The 22944-nt window shown below is 34.7% G+C and overlaps 1 protein-coding gene across 3 annotated transcripts in view; it reads right to left on the minus strand.

Moving 5' to 3' along the window:
• LOC148945303 (netrin receptor UNC5C-like) overlaps positions 1-22944 on the minus strand; it is a 282310-nt gene that overhangs the window by 79375 nt on the left and 179991 nt on the right. For all 3 annotated transcript variants that reach the window (XM_089098698.1, XM_089098696.1, XM_089098697.1), the window contains 3 exons: positions 15047-15274; positions 12762-12931; positions 9439-9666 (listed from right to left, as the gene is read on the minus strand). In XM_089098698.1, the coding sequence (XP_088954824.1) occupies positions 9439-9666; positions 12762-12931; positions 15047-15274 (626 nt within the window). The remainder of the gene's footprint in view (positions 1-9438; positions 9667-12761; positions 12932-15046; positions 15275-22944) is intronic.

The raw sequence follows: 22944 nt of genomic DNA on the forward strand, positions 1-22944 counted from the left end.
AGGAAAATTACGGGGGAGGATCTTTCAATGGAGGATATTTCCTTGGGGGAAGGGGCATTTTTATGAAGGGGCCACCGAATTTTCCAGCATTATTTAAAAAACGATCAGAAATTGAGATAAAAAACACAGTTTTTTCAACTTAAAGTAAGGAGCAACATTAAAACTTAAAACGAACAGAAATTATTACGTATATGAGGGGGTTCGCCCCCTGGTCAATACCTCGCTCTTTACGCTAAAGTGTTTTTAGTACTTTCAAAAGATCTATCTATTCTAATTAACCGGCCTTTGTGATTCAGGGGTTTGTGATTCGAACAGAATTCGAATCTTTAGCATAAAGAGCGAGGTATTGACTAGGGGACGAACTCCCTAATATACGTAATAAAAAAATACGAATATAGAAGTTTGTTACGTAAGTTAATTCGTATGTTACGTCAGAACCAGTTTTCGAGAAAGCCATTTAGCCAAAAAAAAGGTAAAATTAAAATGCAAATTTCGTTTTAATTGTTCATGAACGGTGAGCCAAAATCAAAGCTACATTAATTCAAAAACGTTCAGAAATTAAATAATAAAACAAGTTTCTTTTTTAATTGAAAGTAAGGACGACATTAAAACTTAAAACGAACAGAAATTATTCCGCATATGAAAGGGGCTGTCCCCTCCTCAACGCCTCGCTCTTTCCCCTAAACGTTTGACACTGTCTCACAACTCTACTTTTTAAAACAATAAAAACTTTAGTGTAAGAGCGAGGCGTTAAAAAGGGGACAGCCCCTTTCATATATGGAATAATATCTATTAGTTTCAAGTTTTAATGTCGCTCCTTACTTTCAGTTTAAAAAAATAGCTTTTTTTATTTAATCAATTAAAGGCTTCATAATTTCGAGACTAAATAATTATAGCTTCTAAGAGCCCACTTTGTTAGCATTATACGTTACAATGATTTTTAAACAATTCCAGAAGGAGCTCCAAGGGCGCACCCAGGATTTTTGTTCGGGAGAAGGGTTTTAACAACAACAAAAAATTAAAAAACATATCACAAACTTGTTTATAGGCATTTTGTTACGTTTTTACGAGTCCGACGAAATTTTGGGGTGGCGGGTTAAAACCTCGCACCCCCCCCCCCCCCTGGATACAGTCTTGAAGAGCTGAAAAGGGGAAAAGTCTTCAGTGAAATCAGCCAGTCACTCGAAGAGAACTTCTGAAATGCTCTCCACCATTTTTCTTTTACCGATTGTCAGAAGAGAACACAAGGAAAGTTTTACATAAGAAAATAAACTACGCTATGCTTTAGATTAACTCTATAATTCTTTTACAGCTTAATTTATAAAATTAAAAAAAAAAAAAAAAATCAGTGATACCATCATTTTTTGGACGTCTTGTCAGACTGTTTAATCAAAGTGGGAACGCACTCAGGGAGGGGAGGGGTTAGGCTTCGGCCCGGTCCCCGTGAAATCCTAAATTTTCCCGATTGTTTTGGTAATTCTTAGTCTAATTATCAAATATTTTCTTTTATTAATTGGCCCCTTTGCCCGAACAAAATATTGCACATTTTTTTAAGTAAGTGGGATTCGAGTAAGCGCAGTTATATTCTTGTTTTGGGCTTCCCCATCCCATAAATAAAACTCTAAGATCGTTATAGTGAAGCAATATTTCATGTAAGAGCCAAAGAAATGTTAAAGGACTGCATGAGTATTGTAGAATAAACTCCAAATATCTCTTGCCCTTGAATACAAATAGCAGCTTTTCCATAGGCGTGTTAAAGGACTACATGAGCAATTATAGAATGAAGTCCAAATATCTCTTGCCCTTGAATACATATAGCAGCTTTTCCACAGGCATGTTAAAGGACTGCATGAGTAATTATAGAATGAAGTCCGAATATCTCTTGCCCTTGTTTACGTATAGCAGTTTTTCCATAGGCATTTGAGAGGGACAAGCGCTTTCCATTTTTGGTAAAATTTGGAGGCTCTTCTAACAACTTTGAGAAGAGTTTCCTTGCGTCCCAGTAGAACTCCAAAAAGATTTTATTTCTACTCAAGAGTAAATCATCTCAATTCAAAAAATTTAGACGCTTTTCTTCAAAAAATAAAAAGTTTTGCTATGAGAATTGGTAATTGTAATATGAAAAATAATAAGTTTATTATTGAATTAGCATTTTACATTGGAAATTAGAAATTTTACGTCAAAGAATTGGTAGAATATTTTCCCTTTAAAATCTTTCACTTTATTTCAAAAGCAGGTAAGTTTACTACAAAATGGAGTGGTTTTCCTGAATTTCCTAGTGGCCTATGTGGGCGGATAAAGTTCCGGTAAAAACTCTTAATTCTGGTTATCGTACAAAATTTTTAGGAAATATAACTGAATAGGATTTCTACCAGTTTAAAGACTGTTAATGAATTACAGAATCTACAGGCTCTGAGGCGACACTAATTTTTCTCACTGAAAATAACTGAAACATTGTTACAGTATACTAACCTCAATTTCTGCTAAAATGCAGGCATATTATTCTCGTACATAGCGAAGATCGCTTTAACGAAGTTGTTTAGTATATACTATGAGTGGTTACCGCGCTAGACTTAAAATGGTTGTCCGTAAGGACGGGGATTCGAGTCCTGGTGTCACTGTTATTTGGCTTGGAACGGGGGTCATCGGTGTCAACGTAAGCTCAACCAAGAGTCAACCCAGCTCCAAATGGGTACCTGGAGAAATCTGGGGGGGGGGCTCAGGAAGCGTGGGATAAGTTGCCCCCAACCACGCATTGCACTACCGACCGAAGGCAGAGAATCAGGAAATCGGCATCTGCCTCATGCAGACCATTCGTCAGAATGTAAAAAAGTTTGCAGTTTTTTTTTAATATACCATGTGAGGGTATACATACGTTGGTACTGTTCTATTAGCTACAAGACACGCAAGATAGATGATAAACAAACAAGTCAAACGGGTTCTTTCAATGGAGAATTGGATTCATGCAGTGGTTTCTAACTGCCTTTACAATTATTAAACTTTTGTTTTTTGGGGTTTAGGGGGAGAAAGGTACCTAAGTTAGGTTAGGTTACGTATTTAATATATGCTATGCTTTACCCCCACCCCCCTAATGTGCAAATATATAGCCGAGATTTGATCTAAACTATTATATTTTCATCCTATTTTGTTTTATTTCATAAGCATTAACCAAACTTCACTTCTTGCATGTCTTGTAGCTAATAGAAGAGTAACCGTATGTTTATACCCTCTGTAATATAAGTATATACATATCTTACATACATTTGTATGCCCTGTTTAATATACATAAGATCTTCTATCGACATAGGGATTCTATTTTCTAAATTGAGAGGTGCCCCTCCTTTATCAAACGTCTTATTCACAATTTTCAGTATCTTACATATATTAGCCCTTTGGCACCGTGTTTTTAAAAAAAAATATTTATCCTCACAACTATATAATTGTATCATTCACTCACTAAATTACGAAAAGTTCTATAATTATTTTCTATACTCTGCCCAACAGGTTTCTTATGGTTTTAACTTACACAGAACGCTAAGCCCATCTCTCTTCAACATTGTTTTTCATTAACGGTTGAGGTACCCCTCTTATGTCTCTTAGGGCCAACTCATTAGGGCCATCAATGAATAAAATATAGACATGTAGATGAATTTTGTTGTTTTTCGATTTTTCCAATGAATATACCAAAAAGGGTATTTTCCAGAGGAAATACCAAAAAAGACCTTCTTCAAAATCCAGGACTCCAACCTCCCCCCACCCCCAAATTGCCACACCTGCTCAGGAACTTCTTGTAAAAAGCCCTTCTCTCTTCTATCAAAATTTTTCGCTATATTCCTAGATTTCTTTCAAAATTTCCTCCCAAACACATCATCTACTATATAAAAAATTTTCATCTATTGAGTCACCCTTAGGCGGGGAGATAGCCAGGGGTGGGAGGTTGAGACTTAAGGATCGACTCTTGGATCCCACATTTTGCATTTTAAACGATTTTCTCATAATTACCTGTAGTTTTCATACACTTTGCGCTTTATTATAGTTGTTTCAGAGTTGACAAATATGGACCCGCCCTAAAGTGTACGCCCGCTAAAAAAAAACAACGACAGAACAATCCAGCACACATGCCTACTTTAAGGTTATTTTTGTAACCTCGTCGGTTATTTCAACGTTACAATATAGCGTATACGGGAATACTATACAATCTTGGAGCCCCCTTATCCATTCTGGTGAATATTCAACGTACCCAATATGGAAACTTATTTAACAGCAACTTACAACTTTATCCAACTTCTACAAACTAAAATTATTTACAGAATTTTGGCCGGTTCTAGAATTTTCATGCTTTGTTATTCTAGACTTCGTATTTTACGACTTCCTTAACGAAATCACATCAAGCCAGAAAAAGTTAGACAGTATCTACACTATTTTTAAAAGACACGAATTGCATTGGTGTGCCATATACAATTCTTATATATATATGCTCATGGGAACGTATTTTTTTGTAAAAAAAAATCATGAACAATTTAATTCTGTAATGTGAAATATACTTCCGCAAAATTTAATATTCACAGCAATAAATTACAATACAAACCGCGAATAAAATTGGTGAAGAAAAGTTGACCAAGCAAACTTCAATTATTTCAAATTCACACATTTATTCAAACTGGCTATTATTATAATAGTTTAAATTGAATGAATCCTCAAAACCACAATCATAAAGGAATTTCAGGACAATAGAAAAAAACAATATTTAGTTATTTCTTCATTTTTCAATTCTCTGTCCCTATTCCCAGCAATTTACTTTCTCTTGAACTTTAGCATTACTAAACCTTTTGTGGGGAATAGACAAGAATTTAAAAATAGATAATGAAGAAAAATTATCATTTTTAAAGCCGTTTCCAGAAAATAATGCAAAAAAAATCAAAAAATCAAAGTGCAATATGTGTAGATTCATATTATAAAGCCTACGAAGAACTAGATACGAGGGATGGCTTCGAACCGAGTGGTCTAAGCCATGTAGGAACGAATCGTATCCTACAGTTGAAGTTCAGGTCTTATTTCCTTAAAATAAGTTTTCTGATTTTGACTTTTATTTTAGTCTTCAAAGTAAAAAAGGACCATATGTGAAGGTCATTCCAGATATCCAAGTTTACTGAATGTGGGCTTACCACTTAGAGAAAAGTTATGCATAAGAAACTTTCGTCGGGAAACCCTTCTTTAGGAGAAATTTCAAATGATTTTTTTCTAACTTGTAACTGAAATTGATAAAAGTTGTTTATTCAGAAATAGCCAAATATCTAAGCCTGTATTCACTGATGAAAAAAATTAATAATAATAAGCTGAACAGAAAAATATATAATCTTTGAGGTGAGGAAAACTATCTACATTTTCGGGAAATCATCATTCATTTTCATTTCATTTGTGGACTAGAGAAACAAATGAAACCAATATTGGTAATAGAAGGAAAATGTTAGAAAAAAAATCGCCGTCGGTACTAAGCCTACGAGCCTTCAGTTCAATGACCATATATATATATATATATTTGCAAACATACGACCGGTATCTAGGTCTAAAACGCTAAAATTTACAAAGCTACGATAAACCACCAGTAAAAACAGGTTTATCATTTTGGGATGGCTCACCACTAAAGACCCAGCATCACAGATGTCATTTATCTTTGAGGATACATGTTCTAAAAAGAATTTTTTTTCATAGACCTTTCCAATTTAGCCAAACTTATAACACAAACAAAGAGTCTCATCTCCCTTCCCTTGCTTTGCTCACTATGGTCAGTGACTCAGGGCTTCGTCCTTCGCAAATACAGCCTGACGTCATCTCTCTCCACTCACTTCACTCGCTACAGTTGGCAGCTACGGTCTTCGGCCCTCTCACATTTGTCATGATACCGATACGTCACCTTTCATTTTTTTTTTTTATTTAGCTTAAATTTTCCATCAGCTGAACAGCATTGATGTTTGCCAACCCCTGATCGTATCGATCCTTAAACATATTAAATTAAATCCTCAAGGATGTCGATACTCACCACTTTGGATATCCCAAAATTTACAACATCGAAACAAATGCTGCGCTGTTTAGATGTTGAATTTCAACTTAACTGCGTCAGTTTTTCGATTTTGTAATATACTTGTTCATTTTCGGCATAGAAGTTTTAGATTCGAATTGAGAAGTATTTTTCTCTTTTTTTTTATCAAGAAGAAACATAGTAGCACCATTTCATTCATTGTGTAACTCGGTCTTGCTATTTAAAAAAGGCTGAAGAAATTACATAGGCTATTTTAAATGAGCAATCATGCGCAAAACGCTAGAAGGCATTAGAGTTTTGCAGATAGAAAATTGCTGGTATTGGTAGTCTTGTTAGTTAAATGACCTGTGGTTAAGATAACTGAGGATCGATCCCCGAGGATCGCTCCTCATAAATAATGCCATAACATTGGAAACAAAACAGACATAAAGCCATTTCTCAGTCTGTTAAGTAGCCTTCCAATGATCTGTTTTTTTGTTAGAATGACAGGACGTACTTTGATTTGGAGATAAATTCTACCCGTTCCAATGGCCTGGTCTATCAGCATAATATTGAGTAGCTTATGATGGCACAAGTCATGCTAATAAAAGAACATAAAAAGAAGCAGAACATAAATGGCATTCTGTTTACAACGTAACTGTTCTGTTTTACTTCATTTTTTACAGTGGCGAAGTATGTTTTGACATTAATAACAATGAGGAAGAAAAGGCACAATTTTAGCGCTCTTCTCTTTATAACGAGAAACAACAGAGATTGATTACATCTTTCTGTGTTTTTGCACATTAAGATTTATCACTTGACAATACAACGTATCTCCAAAAAACTTTTACAGGAAGAAAGGAAAGAGCATTGAGGAAGTTAGACTGAGTATAAAATAGCAACTTAAAGAAATTGAGTTATTGATCACTTCCCGCGAAAGTTTTTATATAGCTTCGAATAGCATAGTCTATTTACTCTGTCATTTAGTTTCCGAAATGCACATTGGGTAAATTTAGGATTCAACCAATAAAAAGGCACTAGTGACCACTTTGAATAGTAAATGGAATGGTAGTTCAAAGCAGGTTTACTTTAGACTAGGGACAAAGCAAAGTTTCAGGGCAATGATGTTCCGAAGTTTCAATTAGAAAAAAAAAACACAAAAAACTTTTCGCGTACAGATTAATGAGGTCCACGTAGTGCAGGTGCTGATCTCCTCATAATCCGCCCTCAGTCGGGAGTGCTATGAGTGGTTGGGGACAAATCCTCCGACACTTCTAGTGTTATCCGTGTTATCTATTTGAAGCTGGGTGGATTTTTGGCTTGTCTTACAGGGACGCGCCGCTAATTAAACAATAGCCACCACCGAGATTCCGTGGATCTTAAAAAAAAATTTGCCTTGTAATGTTTGTGAATTGTCAGGATTAACAAAAGATCTCATTTTAGGCTAAAATAAATTCTATTTTTCCTGGTTAAACTTTTGTTTAATTATTTATTTTGATTGTGAGGGGTACGCACTTATATTCACTGACTTACAAAAAAGGGTGCATATTTAACACCATGGCGTTACATGAGATCCTTAGATGGAAGAAAATTTATTGTTGGGAATTGCAACTACTTATAAGTACCACCTCAACCTTTTTTTTTCTTTTTTTTAATAGCAAGACCGGGTTTCACAGTGGATGAAATAGTGCTACCATGTATGTAAAAAAAAAAAAAAAAAAAAAAAAAAAAAAAAAAAAAAAAAACACTGTTGCAATCCAAATCTGAAACTTCGGTGTCAAAAATAAACAAGTAAATTACAAAATGGATAAATTGACGCATTTAAATTAAAATCGAACATCTGAACGGCGCAGCATTATTTTTGATGCTGTAAGCTCAGGGAAAGTTGTCACTATCGACCCCCTTGAAGAATCAATTTAATATGTTTAAAAGTTGTTACGATCAGGGGTCGGCAAATAATATTTGCCAGATATATATACTGTTCAGCTGCAAATTCATATATTTATTTTTGCAAATTCCAATTCTTATATCCAAAATGTCAGCTATCAAAATAATAAAAGGTAATGTATGATAACAAACGAGAGAGGGTCAAAAGCCGTAACTGCCAACCGTAGCGAGGAAATTGGTTGGAGAGAGATGACGTCAGGCTATATTTGCAAGGGACGAATGCCTGAGTCGCTGACCATAGTGAGCAAAGCAAGGGAAGGGAGGTGACATTAGGCTATAATTACGAGGGCCGCAGGCCCAAGCAACGAGTGGGAAGCTGCAAAAAACGGCGGAGCTAGTTACGTAAGTTGCAATATAGTAAGTCAAGTGTAGCTGGCTCTTTTACTATTTACAATATAGAAACTAAAGTTAAGCTGACCCGCAGGTGAGTCGTTTGGGAGATGGGCTAGGTTCGGGCAACAGCCTATCCCTGACTATCTAATTTTATACCAACAAACCTTTTATAAGCAAACTTGGCTTCTTTATACCTGTGTAGGTCCAATGTCTGTAATGTGTAAATTGCTAGTAAAACCGCCATTTGTAATCTTGTTATCAGTCGTCACCTGCTCAGCCATAGCCAGAATATAAAAGCTTTAACTTAAATTCTCATTTACGGTTGAACCTGCTTCCAGTCAAGTCAATTTTATTTGAACAAAACAGAAATAAATTGAATCTCGCCATCCAAGCCGACTTGAGACTGAAAGCAAGGCCATATCTACGGGAGAGGGGGGTTGATCCCCTTCGAAATGTTTGTCCCACTCTTAAAAGCGTAACAAAATGCATATAAACAAATGTTTGATGCGTTTTTTAATTTTTTTTAAACACCACTCCCCAAAAAAAACCTCACCGAAAAAAATTCCGGATGCGGCCCTGACTGAAAGCAACATATTTGAAGCCAAGCATTGCTCATCTTCCTGAGAATCATCAAGAATGGCCTTATCATGGATTTGAGTAAAAATTAGACTTAGTCAAAACAAAAAAAAATTCACAAATGATTTTTTTTTAAACATTTTTATTCATAGAAAGGGTCGGTAATAGAACTAGCGAATTGTTAGGGGTGGATTATCATAAAGGTTCGGCACCTAGTAGTGTAGACTAACTAGATTCTTCTGTCAATTGAAAAACATTTTGAAACTATTTTGATTTCTATTAACTAGGTTCTACTGTCAGGTACTAAATCAATGGCGTTAACACAAAAATTAGGAGGGGGCAATTTGGGGGACAGTTTTGTTCTTTTTTTGAATTTTTTCAATATAAACACGAGGAAAATTCAATTTTCAATGAAAATACCCAAAAAAGGTATATTAAAAATCTAGGGCGGCAAAAGATATAGGGGGCACATGCCCCTCCACAAAAAATTGACTGCACAGTAATAAATATTTCGAAAAAAAAATTGATTATGTATTTATATTAGAGAATGATGCATCACTTACGCGTAAAGCAGCGACAGTATCATTCGTCACGTATACTTTCAGGTAATTATCAGAAGTCAACGGTGCATAAATAGCTAGTCGCAACTGTTTTGCTGCAGTTCGTTTTGGAGAACTCTCTCCAATCAAAGTAAAATAGTTTAATTCTTCTGTTAAGATGTGACATTCTGTTGCTTCCATTTGAACATAAATTGAAGTGTTGATTGTCTCATCACCCAATGTCAGAACGGGCTACAATAGGAAAATAAAATTTAAGAATTTATTCAAAATATTGAATTTCAGAAAGAGATACAATAAAGAAAATTTTAAGCGTTTTGTTTTTCCTTTCTGGCTTCAAGAGACTGAAGGCGAAAGAGATATTAGCGAGATTAAAGGTTGGCTTTAATCAAAGAGTTAAAAAATAATTAAAAAATGGCTATATACACTGTCAGCTTCACATGTAAAGACAAAGCCTTGTTTTCAAGATCAGGTGATTAGCAAATCATGGGCGTTTTTAATCACGAATTAGGTTATCTGGCACAAATGTATACACTGATAAGGACAGGCTGCTCAAAGATTTCACATCACAGGCTGCTCAAAGATTTTTGGAAAGTCAATGGTTGTGTAAAAACGACATTTGATGCTAATGTTGTAGCCAATCATTTTGTATTTCTATATTATTCTTCAATAAGATAGCTCCGATCATTTCTTCAATAATCTAGTGATTTATATGCTGATTTAGTGATTTTTTTCTGTAGGCAATATAAAAAATCACTAAAAAGCGATAAATCACTAGGTGCTGGCAATCCTGATCTCATCTACCTTGGTACTGTATCTCTATGACATCAAATCTGGGTGGAACCGCTAATTCTGTTCCTCATAGGCTGCAAAAAGATTTTTGGAAAGTCAATGGTTGTATAAAAACAAAATATGATGATAATTTTGAAGCCAATCATTTTGTATCTCTACATTATTCTTCAATAATATAGCTCTAATCATTTCTTCAATAATATAGTGATTTATGTGCTGATTTAGTGATTTTTTTCTTTAGGCAACATAAAAAACCACTAGAAAGTGATAAATCATTAGAGGTGGACATCCTGGTCTCATCTACCTTTGTACTGTATTTCTATGACTTCAAATCTGGGTGGAATAGCTAATTCTGCTCCTCAGAGGCTGCACAGAAGATTTTTTGAAAGTCAATGGTTGTGTAAAAACGAAATTTGATGTTAATGTTGAAGCCAATCATTTTATATCTCTATATTATTCTTCAATAATATAGCTCCAATCATTTCTTCAATAATATAGTGATTTATGTGCTGATAGTGATTTTTTTTCTTTAGGGAATATAAAAAACCACTAGAAAGTAATAAATCACTGGGGGTGGACACTCTGGTCTCATCTACCTTTGTACTGTATTTCTATGACTTCAAATCTGGGCGAAATAGCTAATTCTGCTCCTCACAGGCTACACAAAGATTTTTGGAAAGTCAATGGTTGTGTAAAAACGAAATTTGATGCTAATGCTGTAGCCAATCATTTTGTAGCTCTACAAGAGTTACTGGATGATTTCGGGGTAATTCTCCCCTATTGAATTTTTAAGAAAGCCTTTTACAATGTTCTTGAATGAAACCAAGCATTCTTTTGAAGCTCTGTCATTTTCCCGATGAGGTTTTTATCTTTAATGAGCTGCCAGATATGTAGATCATCAAACATACCGGCCTTTACCTTTTCAACGGATGAGACTGAACAGTTTATACCAAGGCCGTACCCAGAGGGGGGGTTAGGGGGTTTGAACCCCTTACGGAACGTTTTTTTGACTCGTAAATACGTAACAAAAACGGATATAAACAAATTTTGTATACGTTTTTGTTTTTTTTTGTGTAAAACCCCCCCCCCCAAAAAAAAAATCTTTGAGTAAAACTCCATCCGAAAAAAAAAATCCTGGGTACGGCCTTGGTTTATACATATACTGTATATATTATATGTATATATTTTTTATTTTTAAGAAAACAAAAGCGGTTCGCGCTCCACTTCTGCTTGTTAATTAAACTTTTTCTCGTTTTTTTTTCTCCTTTAATGGTGTTTTTTTTATGGTTTATGCAATTTTGTATGTTTGATTGTTTCATTTCATTTTTTTTCTTTTACTTTATCGTATTTCTTTTAAAGATAACTCGGTCTTTTTAAAAATTGTATTATTAGTTTTTTTTCGACATTTTTCTCATTGGTTATTCTGTCTTTTCCAGCATAGGAAGTGCTAATTCGCATTATTTTTTTTGTATTCAAGTTCATGTAACGTTTAAAGCAAAGTTTGACGTGGCAGAGTAAACTAAAGAAACATTATAATCTAGAAGGGCCTAAACAATAAAACCTCAACAGAAATTGATAAAAATCATTCCTCACTGTTTTTAGTATTATAACCGATGGCCAAAATTCTGATTTTTGTATATATCAGAAATAAAATTCTATATGATGGTGTAAAAATGTCTAATCCCTACCGGGTGGTCTTAATGCATGCCTTTTTAAAGCATCCCGAGAGTTATACGGACCCCCCCCCACCATAAGCTTTCTTTTGCTACACCTGTAGCAAATTAGAGATGCTTCAAAATTTATGTCAGAAATTGCACATTGAAATTTTGTGAGTGAATTTGCTACTTAAAACCATTAAAAAAAGAATGTTTTTTTCTTATATTATGCACTATAAGTTTTGATGGAGGAAATACCATTGAAAAACATATATTTCAGTTGATCTCTTGAGCACAGGAAGGTAAACATTTTCCTTGTTTTATGTAGGCTAATACCCATAAAATTCACTAGCTTTGCTGTCTTGTGAAACTTGTACCACTCCCCAAAATGAATATCCCCCCATAACATATACAAGAATGCATACCTGGCATCACATAGATCTGTTTTATGTCTCACTTAAGAAATTTAGAATGAAAGGTTAAGGTGGGGCTCCACGAGACATAGAGCCATAGATACGTCCTCTCGGATGTTTATGTGCATGGAAGGGAATAAAAATTACTTTTTTCACTTTTATGTAGTGAACAATCTATATTTCTTGTCCGAATAGACATCTATAACTTACAACAGTAAAAGCTTCAACAGTCAGAATTTTACCATATAAGAATCAAGTCAGTCAATACGTGCCCGCTGCGAAAATAAAATATCATCTTGCTCAAGAAAAGTTTTCGTTACACACGCAATCGCAATAAATAACCCTCAAAAATATATATATGTCAATCAAGGAAACACGATTCCATTCACCCTAAAAATAAAAAACAATAAACCAAACACCCGTCACAGGGGGGTAGGAACGTTAAACAAAAATCAAAACTTGTCTTTACCTCCCACTGGGGTTTTTCATTCGCCCCTCTTGGACTACTGAGTACTGTCAAATTCCAACTGTTTTCACCTGTCAGCAGTCCACAGTGCTGGAAGCTTACCACAACAGGTTTCTTCAAACTAAGACCTGACGGTCCGCATGCGATCAGCGGGCTCAGCAAAGTCTGTCTCTCTGAAAATGCAATTGGAATTGTAGTTTCGAGCTTAAGATAAATAGCCTGTCAGCGAAGAACATATGTTAGTCAAATAGCAAGTTGACAGTTAGGTATCGATAGTCATTCGTTTTAAGTCTAATTTGTATATGATCTATAATGGCCTGCTATTTGGTCCAATAAGGTATCATACCTGGTCGTCACTTGTAATTGAGGCTATAATCAAACAAATATTAAAATCGAAATCCTACAACTTGTCTCAAATGCAGGTCTGAACGCACTATGATAGTGCACAATCTAATTTGCCAACCAACATTTGCAAAAATCTGCTTAGTCACAACTAAACACATTTGAAACGATGTCTGGGTCATGTAGATTTTTGCTTCAGTAGCCAAATTACAAGTAGCCAAATTACCACCCAATTTGTGGAGATTGGCTCAATCTAGGGTCATTGCTCAGCAGAGTTTTTTGGGGTGGCAGGGGGCTGTATGAATAAAGTATTTATTTTTAACAGAAAAGTTACGCTACCGAACCTTTTGCAGCAAACGTGAAGCAAAAATAGTTGAAGATAAAAGAAATTAGTCGTCAAATTTCTTATATCATAAAAATGGACAAAATTTAAAAGTAGATTTCATTAGATATCAACTGTCAACGATAATATTCATTTCAATGCCCAAATCTAATATCAAAACTATCTAGGGTCGTGATTCCCAACGTGGGGCGCAGGTCCCACCGATGGGACATGCTAATATTTTGGTGCGTCATAGGCATGACGAGCACCCTTCAAGTGACTATACTTTAGAGCCTTAACTTCCCAAAAAACATTTCTCCTCTAAATGACGTCACATTCAAATGCATTTAAAGAGCAAAAAAGATAAATGACAGTATTGCAATGACCAGGGTTGCCACAGTCAGTAGGATTTTACTAGATCTAGTAAAAAAAAAAAAAAATTGTAAATTTAGAGGATCTAGTAAATTTCCCGAAATCTAGTAAACACTAGTAAAAAGTCCTGATTTATAGTAAACAAAACTTTTTTTTATTTTCCATGAATTCAGGGGAAAAAATTATCGTAAACATATTACAATTTATAATTTTTGCTTGTCTGTTTTATAATTTACAATTTTGCTTGCCTGTTTCAGAGACAGACAAGAAGTCACCCATGTCCATAAACAAACCCTTCACTTCCGGCGTCTAAAGGTCGACAAAATCAGCTTTCTGTGCATCAAATCTTACCAACTAAAAATTAAGCTATAATGACACTTGTATTTGTGATGATTGGGAATCTATTGGAATCAAAACAAAAGCCAACCACCCAAGGTAATTAGGTGAATCTCCTCAGTTTGAAAATTTTTATTGAGGAAAAAGGAGCCAGCTGAGAGAAATTAAAAGTAAGTAGAAATGTAACATTATATATATACTATATATATATATATATATATATATATATATATATATATATATATATATATATATATATATATATATATATATATATATATATATATGTAAGAATTTCGAATAAGATGTTTGATAAAGAAGGGGCACCTAGCAATTTAGAAAATAGAATCCCTATGTCGATAGAAGAGCTTATGTATATCAAACAGGGCATACAAATATATGTAAGATATGTATATACGTATATTACAGAGGGTATAAACATATGGTTACTCTTCTATTAGCTACAAGACATGCAAGAAGTGAAGTTTGGCTAATGCTTATGAAATAAAACAAAATATGATGAAAATATAATAGTTTAGAAACAAATCTCGGCTATATAATATACGATACTATTTTATAGAAGTAAACATTTTTTTTTATTATCGTGTTTCTTTGAACTTTGTATATTATATATTGTGCTCTTAAGATTATACTGTAGGCTATATTTTTGTTAACTTTAAGGCTTTCTATACGAAACCCTGTCCCAAACTCTGAATTTTTTTTTAGCATTGGCTCTTAATATTTTCAAAATCCATTTTACAGGGCGTAATAGCTACCATAGATTTGAAGACTAACTTATAGTCTATAAATATATAGCTATAAAATATACAGGGTTAAAAGTGTACACTAAATTAAGAAAAAAGAGACAAAATCTTTAATGGAAGGTAATAACTGATTTGCAATTCTTCTAACTTACCATTTAAATCTGGTCGATCTCGGTCATCCACAATGATTGCAACATAAATTTCTTCCGATTTACCATGAGGAACGGCTCCTTGTGGAACAGTTAGAAAAACACCCGCCTCTGGTAAAACTATTTTGGCTCCAGCGGAAGTTACTGTAGCCCAAGTGCAAACATTAGGCATTTCAGGGTAGGTCGAGTTTCTTCCCTCAGAATCATAACTCTGAGAAGAACCACCAGAAGCTAAAAGAGTAACTTGTAAGTTAGCTGGAAAATGTCCTGGTCTTGAATACTTGCCACTTTTTAGACTGTTGAGTCTTTCAACTTCTCGATGCACACATCGTAAAAGACAGCTATTAATGTCAATTTAAACTGAAAAACACACTAAGCATTTTCCCTGTTAATTCATTACTTTCTCTACCTCAGCCATACTCAAACTTCTTCTCTGGCCACATACAGGGTTCCCCAGCACAATTTTTAGAATGAAATAGAATCTACAGACATTATTCAAATTGTTTTGACAGCACAACAACACAACACCTGTTTCTAAACTGACGTCGTTCTGGTCCAGACATTGCTGACATAACAGCCATTAAGGTTTGATTGTACCTTAATGAGATTATACCAAACATTGAGGGTATGGGGCTCGTAGAAAACACTGCACTATCCAAAACTATACTTCAGTAGACATTTTTTTTTTTTTTTTTTTTTTTTTTTTAGTAAAAGGGTAGAGAATAACTAGTACATAAGATCTCAACTGCTGAATTAAGAGTAGTTAACTTGTTCTTCTATACCTTTATATTGGCAGATGTAATGGTTACGTAATCCAGATAGACGATAAACGTTGGTACATGTCCAAATACTTTACAGTAGTTATCGAACAAGAGCACACAAATCATAGTCAAAACGACAGTGTTGACTTGGTAAAGACCTGTATGTCTCCATGTGTCTTTTACCCTGAAGCCATCACACAGAACGGATCTTCGTAGAAACATAGAAACGTCGTAAAAACGTAGGATCTCGTCGTGGAAAACTCATTAGATGTAAAATTCAAAGGTTTAGAGCCCTTTCAAAGATCAAAACCCAAGAGAATAACTTGTCAACATTCATTTGCCCCCAGAGTCTCACAGAGTAAAACCTCCAATTTTCCCACCCACAATATTTATATTTTCCACACAAAAAATATTAAGTTCGTATCCCCTCCAGTACCAGCCCTGCTCCACCATCGCCCCTCACAAAAATGGATGTAGCATTGTGACTTCCCCGGCTTTCGATAATTCACAAATTATTTAAAGAAAGGTTGTTAAAGATTATAAATCCATTATAATCATTTTATATTCATTCCTCGTTTTATATCCTCCTTTCAAGCTTTAAATCTGCACTTTTCTTTTTGATTGAAAAGCTTTTTTTTCATACACATCATGAGACGCATGCCACATATGGCAGATTTTGCCATACATAGCAAAAGGATACACGTCGTAGTGGTAGTGTGCCTCTGCGCTGTGCAGAGAATAACATGCATGGTGGAAAAAGTTGTGCTGTAGGATATGCACCAGGTGGCAGAAAGTGAGTAACACCTCGATTTTCCCATAGCCTTTTAATAGAACACACTTATGTTGCAGATCGACTGATTCCTCTTTCTTTAGGACCGTCTTCTCATGAAATGTGCTCTAAATTCATTGTCCTAAAGTTTCAATTTTCACATAGCGGCGAGAAGCTCCTCTTTCGTTTCTAAGAAAGTGGCCAAAAATCACTTGCGTTCTTATCATAACAAATGTTCGAAATGTTCCCCATAGATATCTTAAAAAAAAGTAAATGATGTCCACTACTTTTATCATTCAGTGCCTAGAGTGATATATAATACATTACCACTGTTGCGTACGAAGCGATAAAGATTTGGTTTTTCCCCTTTCCATCTTTTTTTTTTCTTGACAACAACATTTCTTGATTTAAGGGTTTTTTGCTGCATTATCAAGGGAACCAGAAAAGAAGGTGTCACATATTTAGAGATACTTTTAATTTTTATTTGTGGGTCAGAAGCTGTCCATGACTTTGTTACGCAAGGGTAGAGGAATAGCTATGGTCTGCTTCACAATGGCTTCAATGAGTTCTAATGGTGTAACTCAGACTCTCTGCAGAAACTTCGTCCTTGAATTAACCCATAAGAGAAAAAAATCCTGGAAGACTAAGACCTGAATATTCGGGTACCCACTCAAAATCAGTCTTAATGCTGATAACATGGCCTTTAAAAATCCCTATTAGCCAATAGCAGAGCAGGTTTGACCTGTGAGAGCTTGCTCCACGATGCTGGAACGAGTTTCTAACTGATAATAGCCAAAGCCTTCTTGCAAGTTTCAACAGAAATACAGAAGGATTGGCTTTCCTTATGTGCAGAATATCTATGATGCTGCTGGATTGAACTAGTTACCCTCTTTAGCAGTTCAACTGTCTACAGTTGGATGGACTGCTTTCGCCGGCTACAGTGGACTTTCCCACGATATCATACCTTTTAATGTTCTCCATTTGTTTTTTTAATTCTGGCCCTATCACCCGAACTGATATATGAGCTAGTTTTTAATATTCTAGAGCAATCCCATCTTGTAATAAAATATGACGTATCATATATTTTACTCAAACTCTAATTAAGAATTAGTTATGTTCTTAGACAACACTTCTACCATGTCTAGCAGAAAAAAGAGCGATAAGTACCTGAATAAAGAAGATATTATAATCAATGTGCATCATGGTCGTTTTGGGGATTACTCTGCTCGAAACAATTTGAAAGGTAAATTATTAAAGCTTGGTTTATATTTTAACAATTAGTTACTGCAGTAAGATCATACAGCATCACACGAAACAAGGCTAAACTGTCGTGTGGAAGGATGCAGAACTGAAATTCCCACCATACAGTCTCTAAATTAGTTCGAGTTGGATGAAGAAAAAAGATACACATACACTGAAAGTACTTCGAGTGGTCGATGACAGAGGCGACTGTGAATGGAAGGCAAGACGATTCTCTTGTTTTAAATGAAATATTAGACGCAATTTTGATCTGTCTAACATTAAATCTCACGTTATATATACCAGTGGCACTATTTCAAGGCATAAAAATAAGGAATTTTTTGTGACCGTGACAGACGTTTAAAAGAGAAGAAGAAGGAAGAGAAAGAAGGAAGAGAGAAGAAGAAGGAAGAGCTTGTGAGAACAAATAATTCATTCTCACTGCATACTTTCAGTGGCCAAAGGTGATGATTCATCTAAATAACTTACTTGATTTTGTTTACGTAATGAATAAACTTTTGGGGTGTTTTGAGAGATGGCGGAAGAATAGGCTTGAAAATTAGCGTTAGGAATACTGAGTCGTATAGACTTAGAGTCGTTTAATGATTAAATGAGGATGAAATGGTGATGTTAGGTAACGAGAAAAGAATTAGTCCGAATTCTCTTGTAATCGAAACTCAATTACAAATTTGCCGAACTGATTAAGGACTATATAATCAGCATTACAAATAACAAAAGGAAAAACAATGAGGTATTATTTTAAGAAAGTGATATTATACTAAATGAAATTCAACTAAAAATGATCTAAAATATTATATCGCAAAACCAATAGTTAATTCCAATTATATTGTATCAAAAAACCTTTTAGGTTAGTTGCCAAAAAAGCAAAACTTGCACTAAAAATATGCACAGGTTTTTTATTTTTTTTTTCTGAGTGATATGCCTTATTTCTTGTTTGTATTATTTTTCATTCCTGGCTGAACTTCCTTAAAGTAATGATGTTAGGACTATTTTAACTTTGGTTCTAGTTTTTGTTGTCACGTATTTTGTTGTAAATCTATTTTTATTATTTATTTATTTGCTTAGCTGATGATGGCTCCTAGATATAGACCAGAAATATTCATTTAGTAAAATTTCGCTGTCTTAAAATAATTCCCCTTTGCTTTACCTTTTGTTATTTGTATTATGTTTAGGCAGTGTGATCTTCGTCAGTGGCGTAATTCTGTCACAATCCTGGGGGGGGGGGGGGCAAAGTCGGAGCCAATTTTTCCGAAGCAAATGAAAATGACAGTGAAAAATGAGCCATATATTACCATAAAGGCAAAAATATACTAAAAGAAAACTAACACGTTTCTCTGGATGCTTGAATTAGGCAGGCTTACCTTAGTTTTGACAAGGTTTTTTGCAGAAACTAAATTTCAGCTACAGGGGAGCAAACTGGGGCCTAGAGGAGGCAATTCTTGCCCCCTCGCCCCATAAAAAATTACGCCCCTGGTATTCGTTGTTATTTATAACGACGAAACTGCTTATTATATATATATATATATATATATATATATATATATATATATATATATATATATATATATATATATATAAGCAGTTTTACGCAAAATTTTCGAGCTAATACAATACTGCGATGTAGGAGTTTAAAATACATACGATCTTAACTTAGAGTATCTGGCTGGGGATATTATTGGGGAAAGTAAGTACTATAGATGTATGGGAGGATAATAGTTAATGCAGGACTCAATCAGCAAAAAGACAGCACTTATTATCCATTGCAAAAAAAACACAATTTTTAGAATATGCATATCAAGCCAATTAGTGCAATGAGCAAGGCGATTCTCTCCTGAAATGGCAAACTGTTTGGCCTCTGCGCAGAATAAGGAAAGACTTACTAAACTCCACAGCTAGAATCCCAAAACTGTGTTGGGCATGTATTTCATCCTAACTGTCGTGGAAATTACAAACGTTTCCTCTAAAATACTTTTTTCTTACTCTCAAATCCAAAGCATGAGAGCCAACGATATTCTAAGGATTTGTCCCATTCGTCCTAAATTTTGAACTGAATCAGACGGCTTTCACATTTTTCCCAACTTACCCCTTCCCCGTTAGAATCAAATTCTGCGCATGTATCTACTAAGTGTTTGAATTTAAGTTAATTTTAAAATTCAATGTAAACATTCCTACTGCAGAATATACTTTACAACGTTTAGACCAAACCAAATATGTTTCGAAGTTCCAGAAGGTGGCCTTTTATCACCTTTAAAGTTTTCCCCATTTTTCCGAGTTTCCTCTATTCAACCATAGTTTGAATTAGATACTTTTTGCATATGAATGTCCAATTACTCCAATAGATTTGTTCCCAAAACCGAGGAATAACGTTTTCAAACCCCAAATACAATTCAAAGCCATAATCGAACACAACTTAATTAGGCTGCATTTAACCAGACCGAAATATTCCGGAAGTAGCATTCACAAAAAACTTCCTTCGACTAGAAATAAGCATTATAGACTGTTAACTGACACGATATTATTCAATTATGATGTGATAAATGCTTTAAACTACAATAGCAACAGTGCTGAATGGAACACCTGTCCTGACTAAAAAAAAAGAAGAAAAACATAAGCGGAAGGGGAGCCTGTTTCCTGTTCTACTGGATCAAAAGCAACACTTTTGAACTTGACAGTTCTTTACCTTATAAAAACTACAAATTTATTATACACATAGGCTTGTTCAATGAATTTTGAGGAGAATAGGACAATATCAATTCGTAAAATATGACCATTTTTTAAAGGTGGTTTCCACGTTTGTAGCCCAAGGAAATCTATGTCCTCAAGATACCCATCCCAATCATCCGAAACTTGAAAAATATTGGATACATAAATAATGTTGGGCGGCCGAATACAAAACTATGGTATTAATGTACGATTTATTTCGTCCATTAATGCGATTTTTTTTTATAGCTCATCTGTTTTACGAATATAATCCCCCTCCACAAAATGGATTTTTACGTTTGAGCCAAGTTTGCACCAGGAAGCATCAGCAAAATATCGCGTCCTTCACGTACACTCCTCCTCCTATGAAAACAAAAGTAAACTTTTCAAGAGAAGGAAACAAAAAGCAAGTTTTATGCCTTTTCTTTGGATCACGAGTATAAATAATGGATAAAAAAAAATACTAGTAGTTCTTGATTTGAACAAAAATGTGGGTTATTCCAATTATGTTATCTCTTTGACTAAATTTCGTTTTGTTTGGTTGCATCATTCTGGATAACTTGAAGAAACCAATTTTTTTTTCCAAAATATCATATAAAAGGTAAGGACAGAATGACACCGGCATTTTCCACCTTTTCTTTTTTAAACATTTTTAAACTTTTTATAGTCTTGTTTCGAACCCTTTCCCGAGTGTATTTAGTGAAGGAGAAAAAAAAACTAATTGCGGAATCCACGTCAAATTTTTGTCTTGACAAGTAATAAGGTGATCCCTACAGATGAGTCCAATACTTTTTCTAATAGAACCATTCCATAGAGTATGCCTAAGCTAGAAATGATCCCCGGAAACCAAGTTAAAACAAATATCAGAGGGACAGTGATTATTAGTTTTTCCTAAAGAAGTATTGATTAACAGTCAATTATTTTGATCAACGAGATGAATCGAATAACAAATCCATTTCTGTCGGCTAGATTAGCGGATGTAGCTAGTATTTAGGGACATCCGAAAAAAAAAAAATCAAATGCCAGTAAAACTTGAGGATTCATGAATTTTTTTAATTCGGCCTATGCTGAACCCTTTTTAAAGTCTTGGGCCGGCTGGCTGAAGCACATTGGCTTCGTAAATTTAAACTGTTTCATATTCCGTACATAAAACTTGCCAAATTAATTGTTATTTAAGACCAAGGAAAATGTTACCAAGTATAATTAAAAGCAGTGATGTTAAATAACGAAACTTGGGGAGGGGACAAACTTCGAAATCTCGGAAAGGCAATTTTATTTCTTCAGCTTTCTTCGGCTTTATTTCTTCAGGTTTCAGCCTCAGCTTCAGTGGCGTAATTCCGTCAAAATCCCGTTTAAGGTTGACAAGGCCGTATCCTGGGGGTTGGGAGTCACGGGGTTTGAACCCCCCCCCCCAAAAAAAAAGTCTGACGAGCAAAAATGCATATAAACAGAGTTTTGATGCGCTTTATTAAGTTTTTTTTTGTAATCCTCCCCTGAATTTACGATCATTAAACTTAAGAACTAATGTAATTAAAACTGAACTCAGAAACCCTTCGATTCCAAATAGCAACACAGACTGCCTTTTGGAATCTAATAGTTTCAAAAGATAGCTGGATAGCAAAGTTAATTCATTGTAAAGTTAAAAAGAAATAAAGTGATATAAAGACTAAAAAACCCAACGATCTAGTAGAAGAGATTTAAACACACACAAGACAACAACTACCAAAAAAAAACATAATAAATAGTTACGGTACATAACGGACTTGCTACATTCTGAAACCACCAGATTCCAGAGGAAAACGCGTATTGCCTTTTGCTATATGATTCAGAAGTCACCTCCACAGTTAAGTTAAGTAGTTTATTCTTCCTTGTTTCTTTTTTTTTTGGTTTCTTGTGTCAAGTCTCCGTTTGCTATCTCATTGGGTATTTTAGTCTTGGATTATCTTTTATATTTCCCTGTTTTCAGCGGTGAGGACGAGACGCGGACATCAGCTCGGAGCATCAACCATTTTTCCCTACCACTGGCCTTGATCCGCTGTTCCTTATTTAATAGTCTAAGACTTCTCTATGTTTCTTTTATCTTTATACCTTATAATTAAATAACCATATTCTTTTGTTTTAGAACAATCAAAGCTAGGTCTGAATTATGAGTTTACAATCGTTTGGTGATAATTTTGCAAAAGCAGACTGACTATTTTCAACAAGCATATGTGGTTTTAATATGCATAGGAAAAAGGCATAACAATAACCCAAATAGGCCTACTGGGTCTGCAATAAAATGAAAATTTAAATCGCAGGAGTAATGGAATAAAGATTCTCTGAAAGAGTACCCAAAATATATTTTAGTACTATAGTTCAATTTATTGATTTTTTTCTTACCAAAGAGAAAAAAAATGAAATTCTGGCCCACA

Source organism: Artemia sp. Qi Xiang Cuo, chromosome 13 (assembly GCF_049724085.1).
Source record: "Artemia sp. Qi Xiang Cuo chromosome 13, ASM4972408v1, whole genome shotgun sequence".
NCBI lineage: Eukaryota > Metazoa > Arthropoda > Branchiopoda > Anostraca > Artemiidae > Artemia > Artemia sp. Qi Xiang Cuo.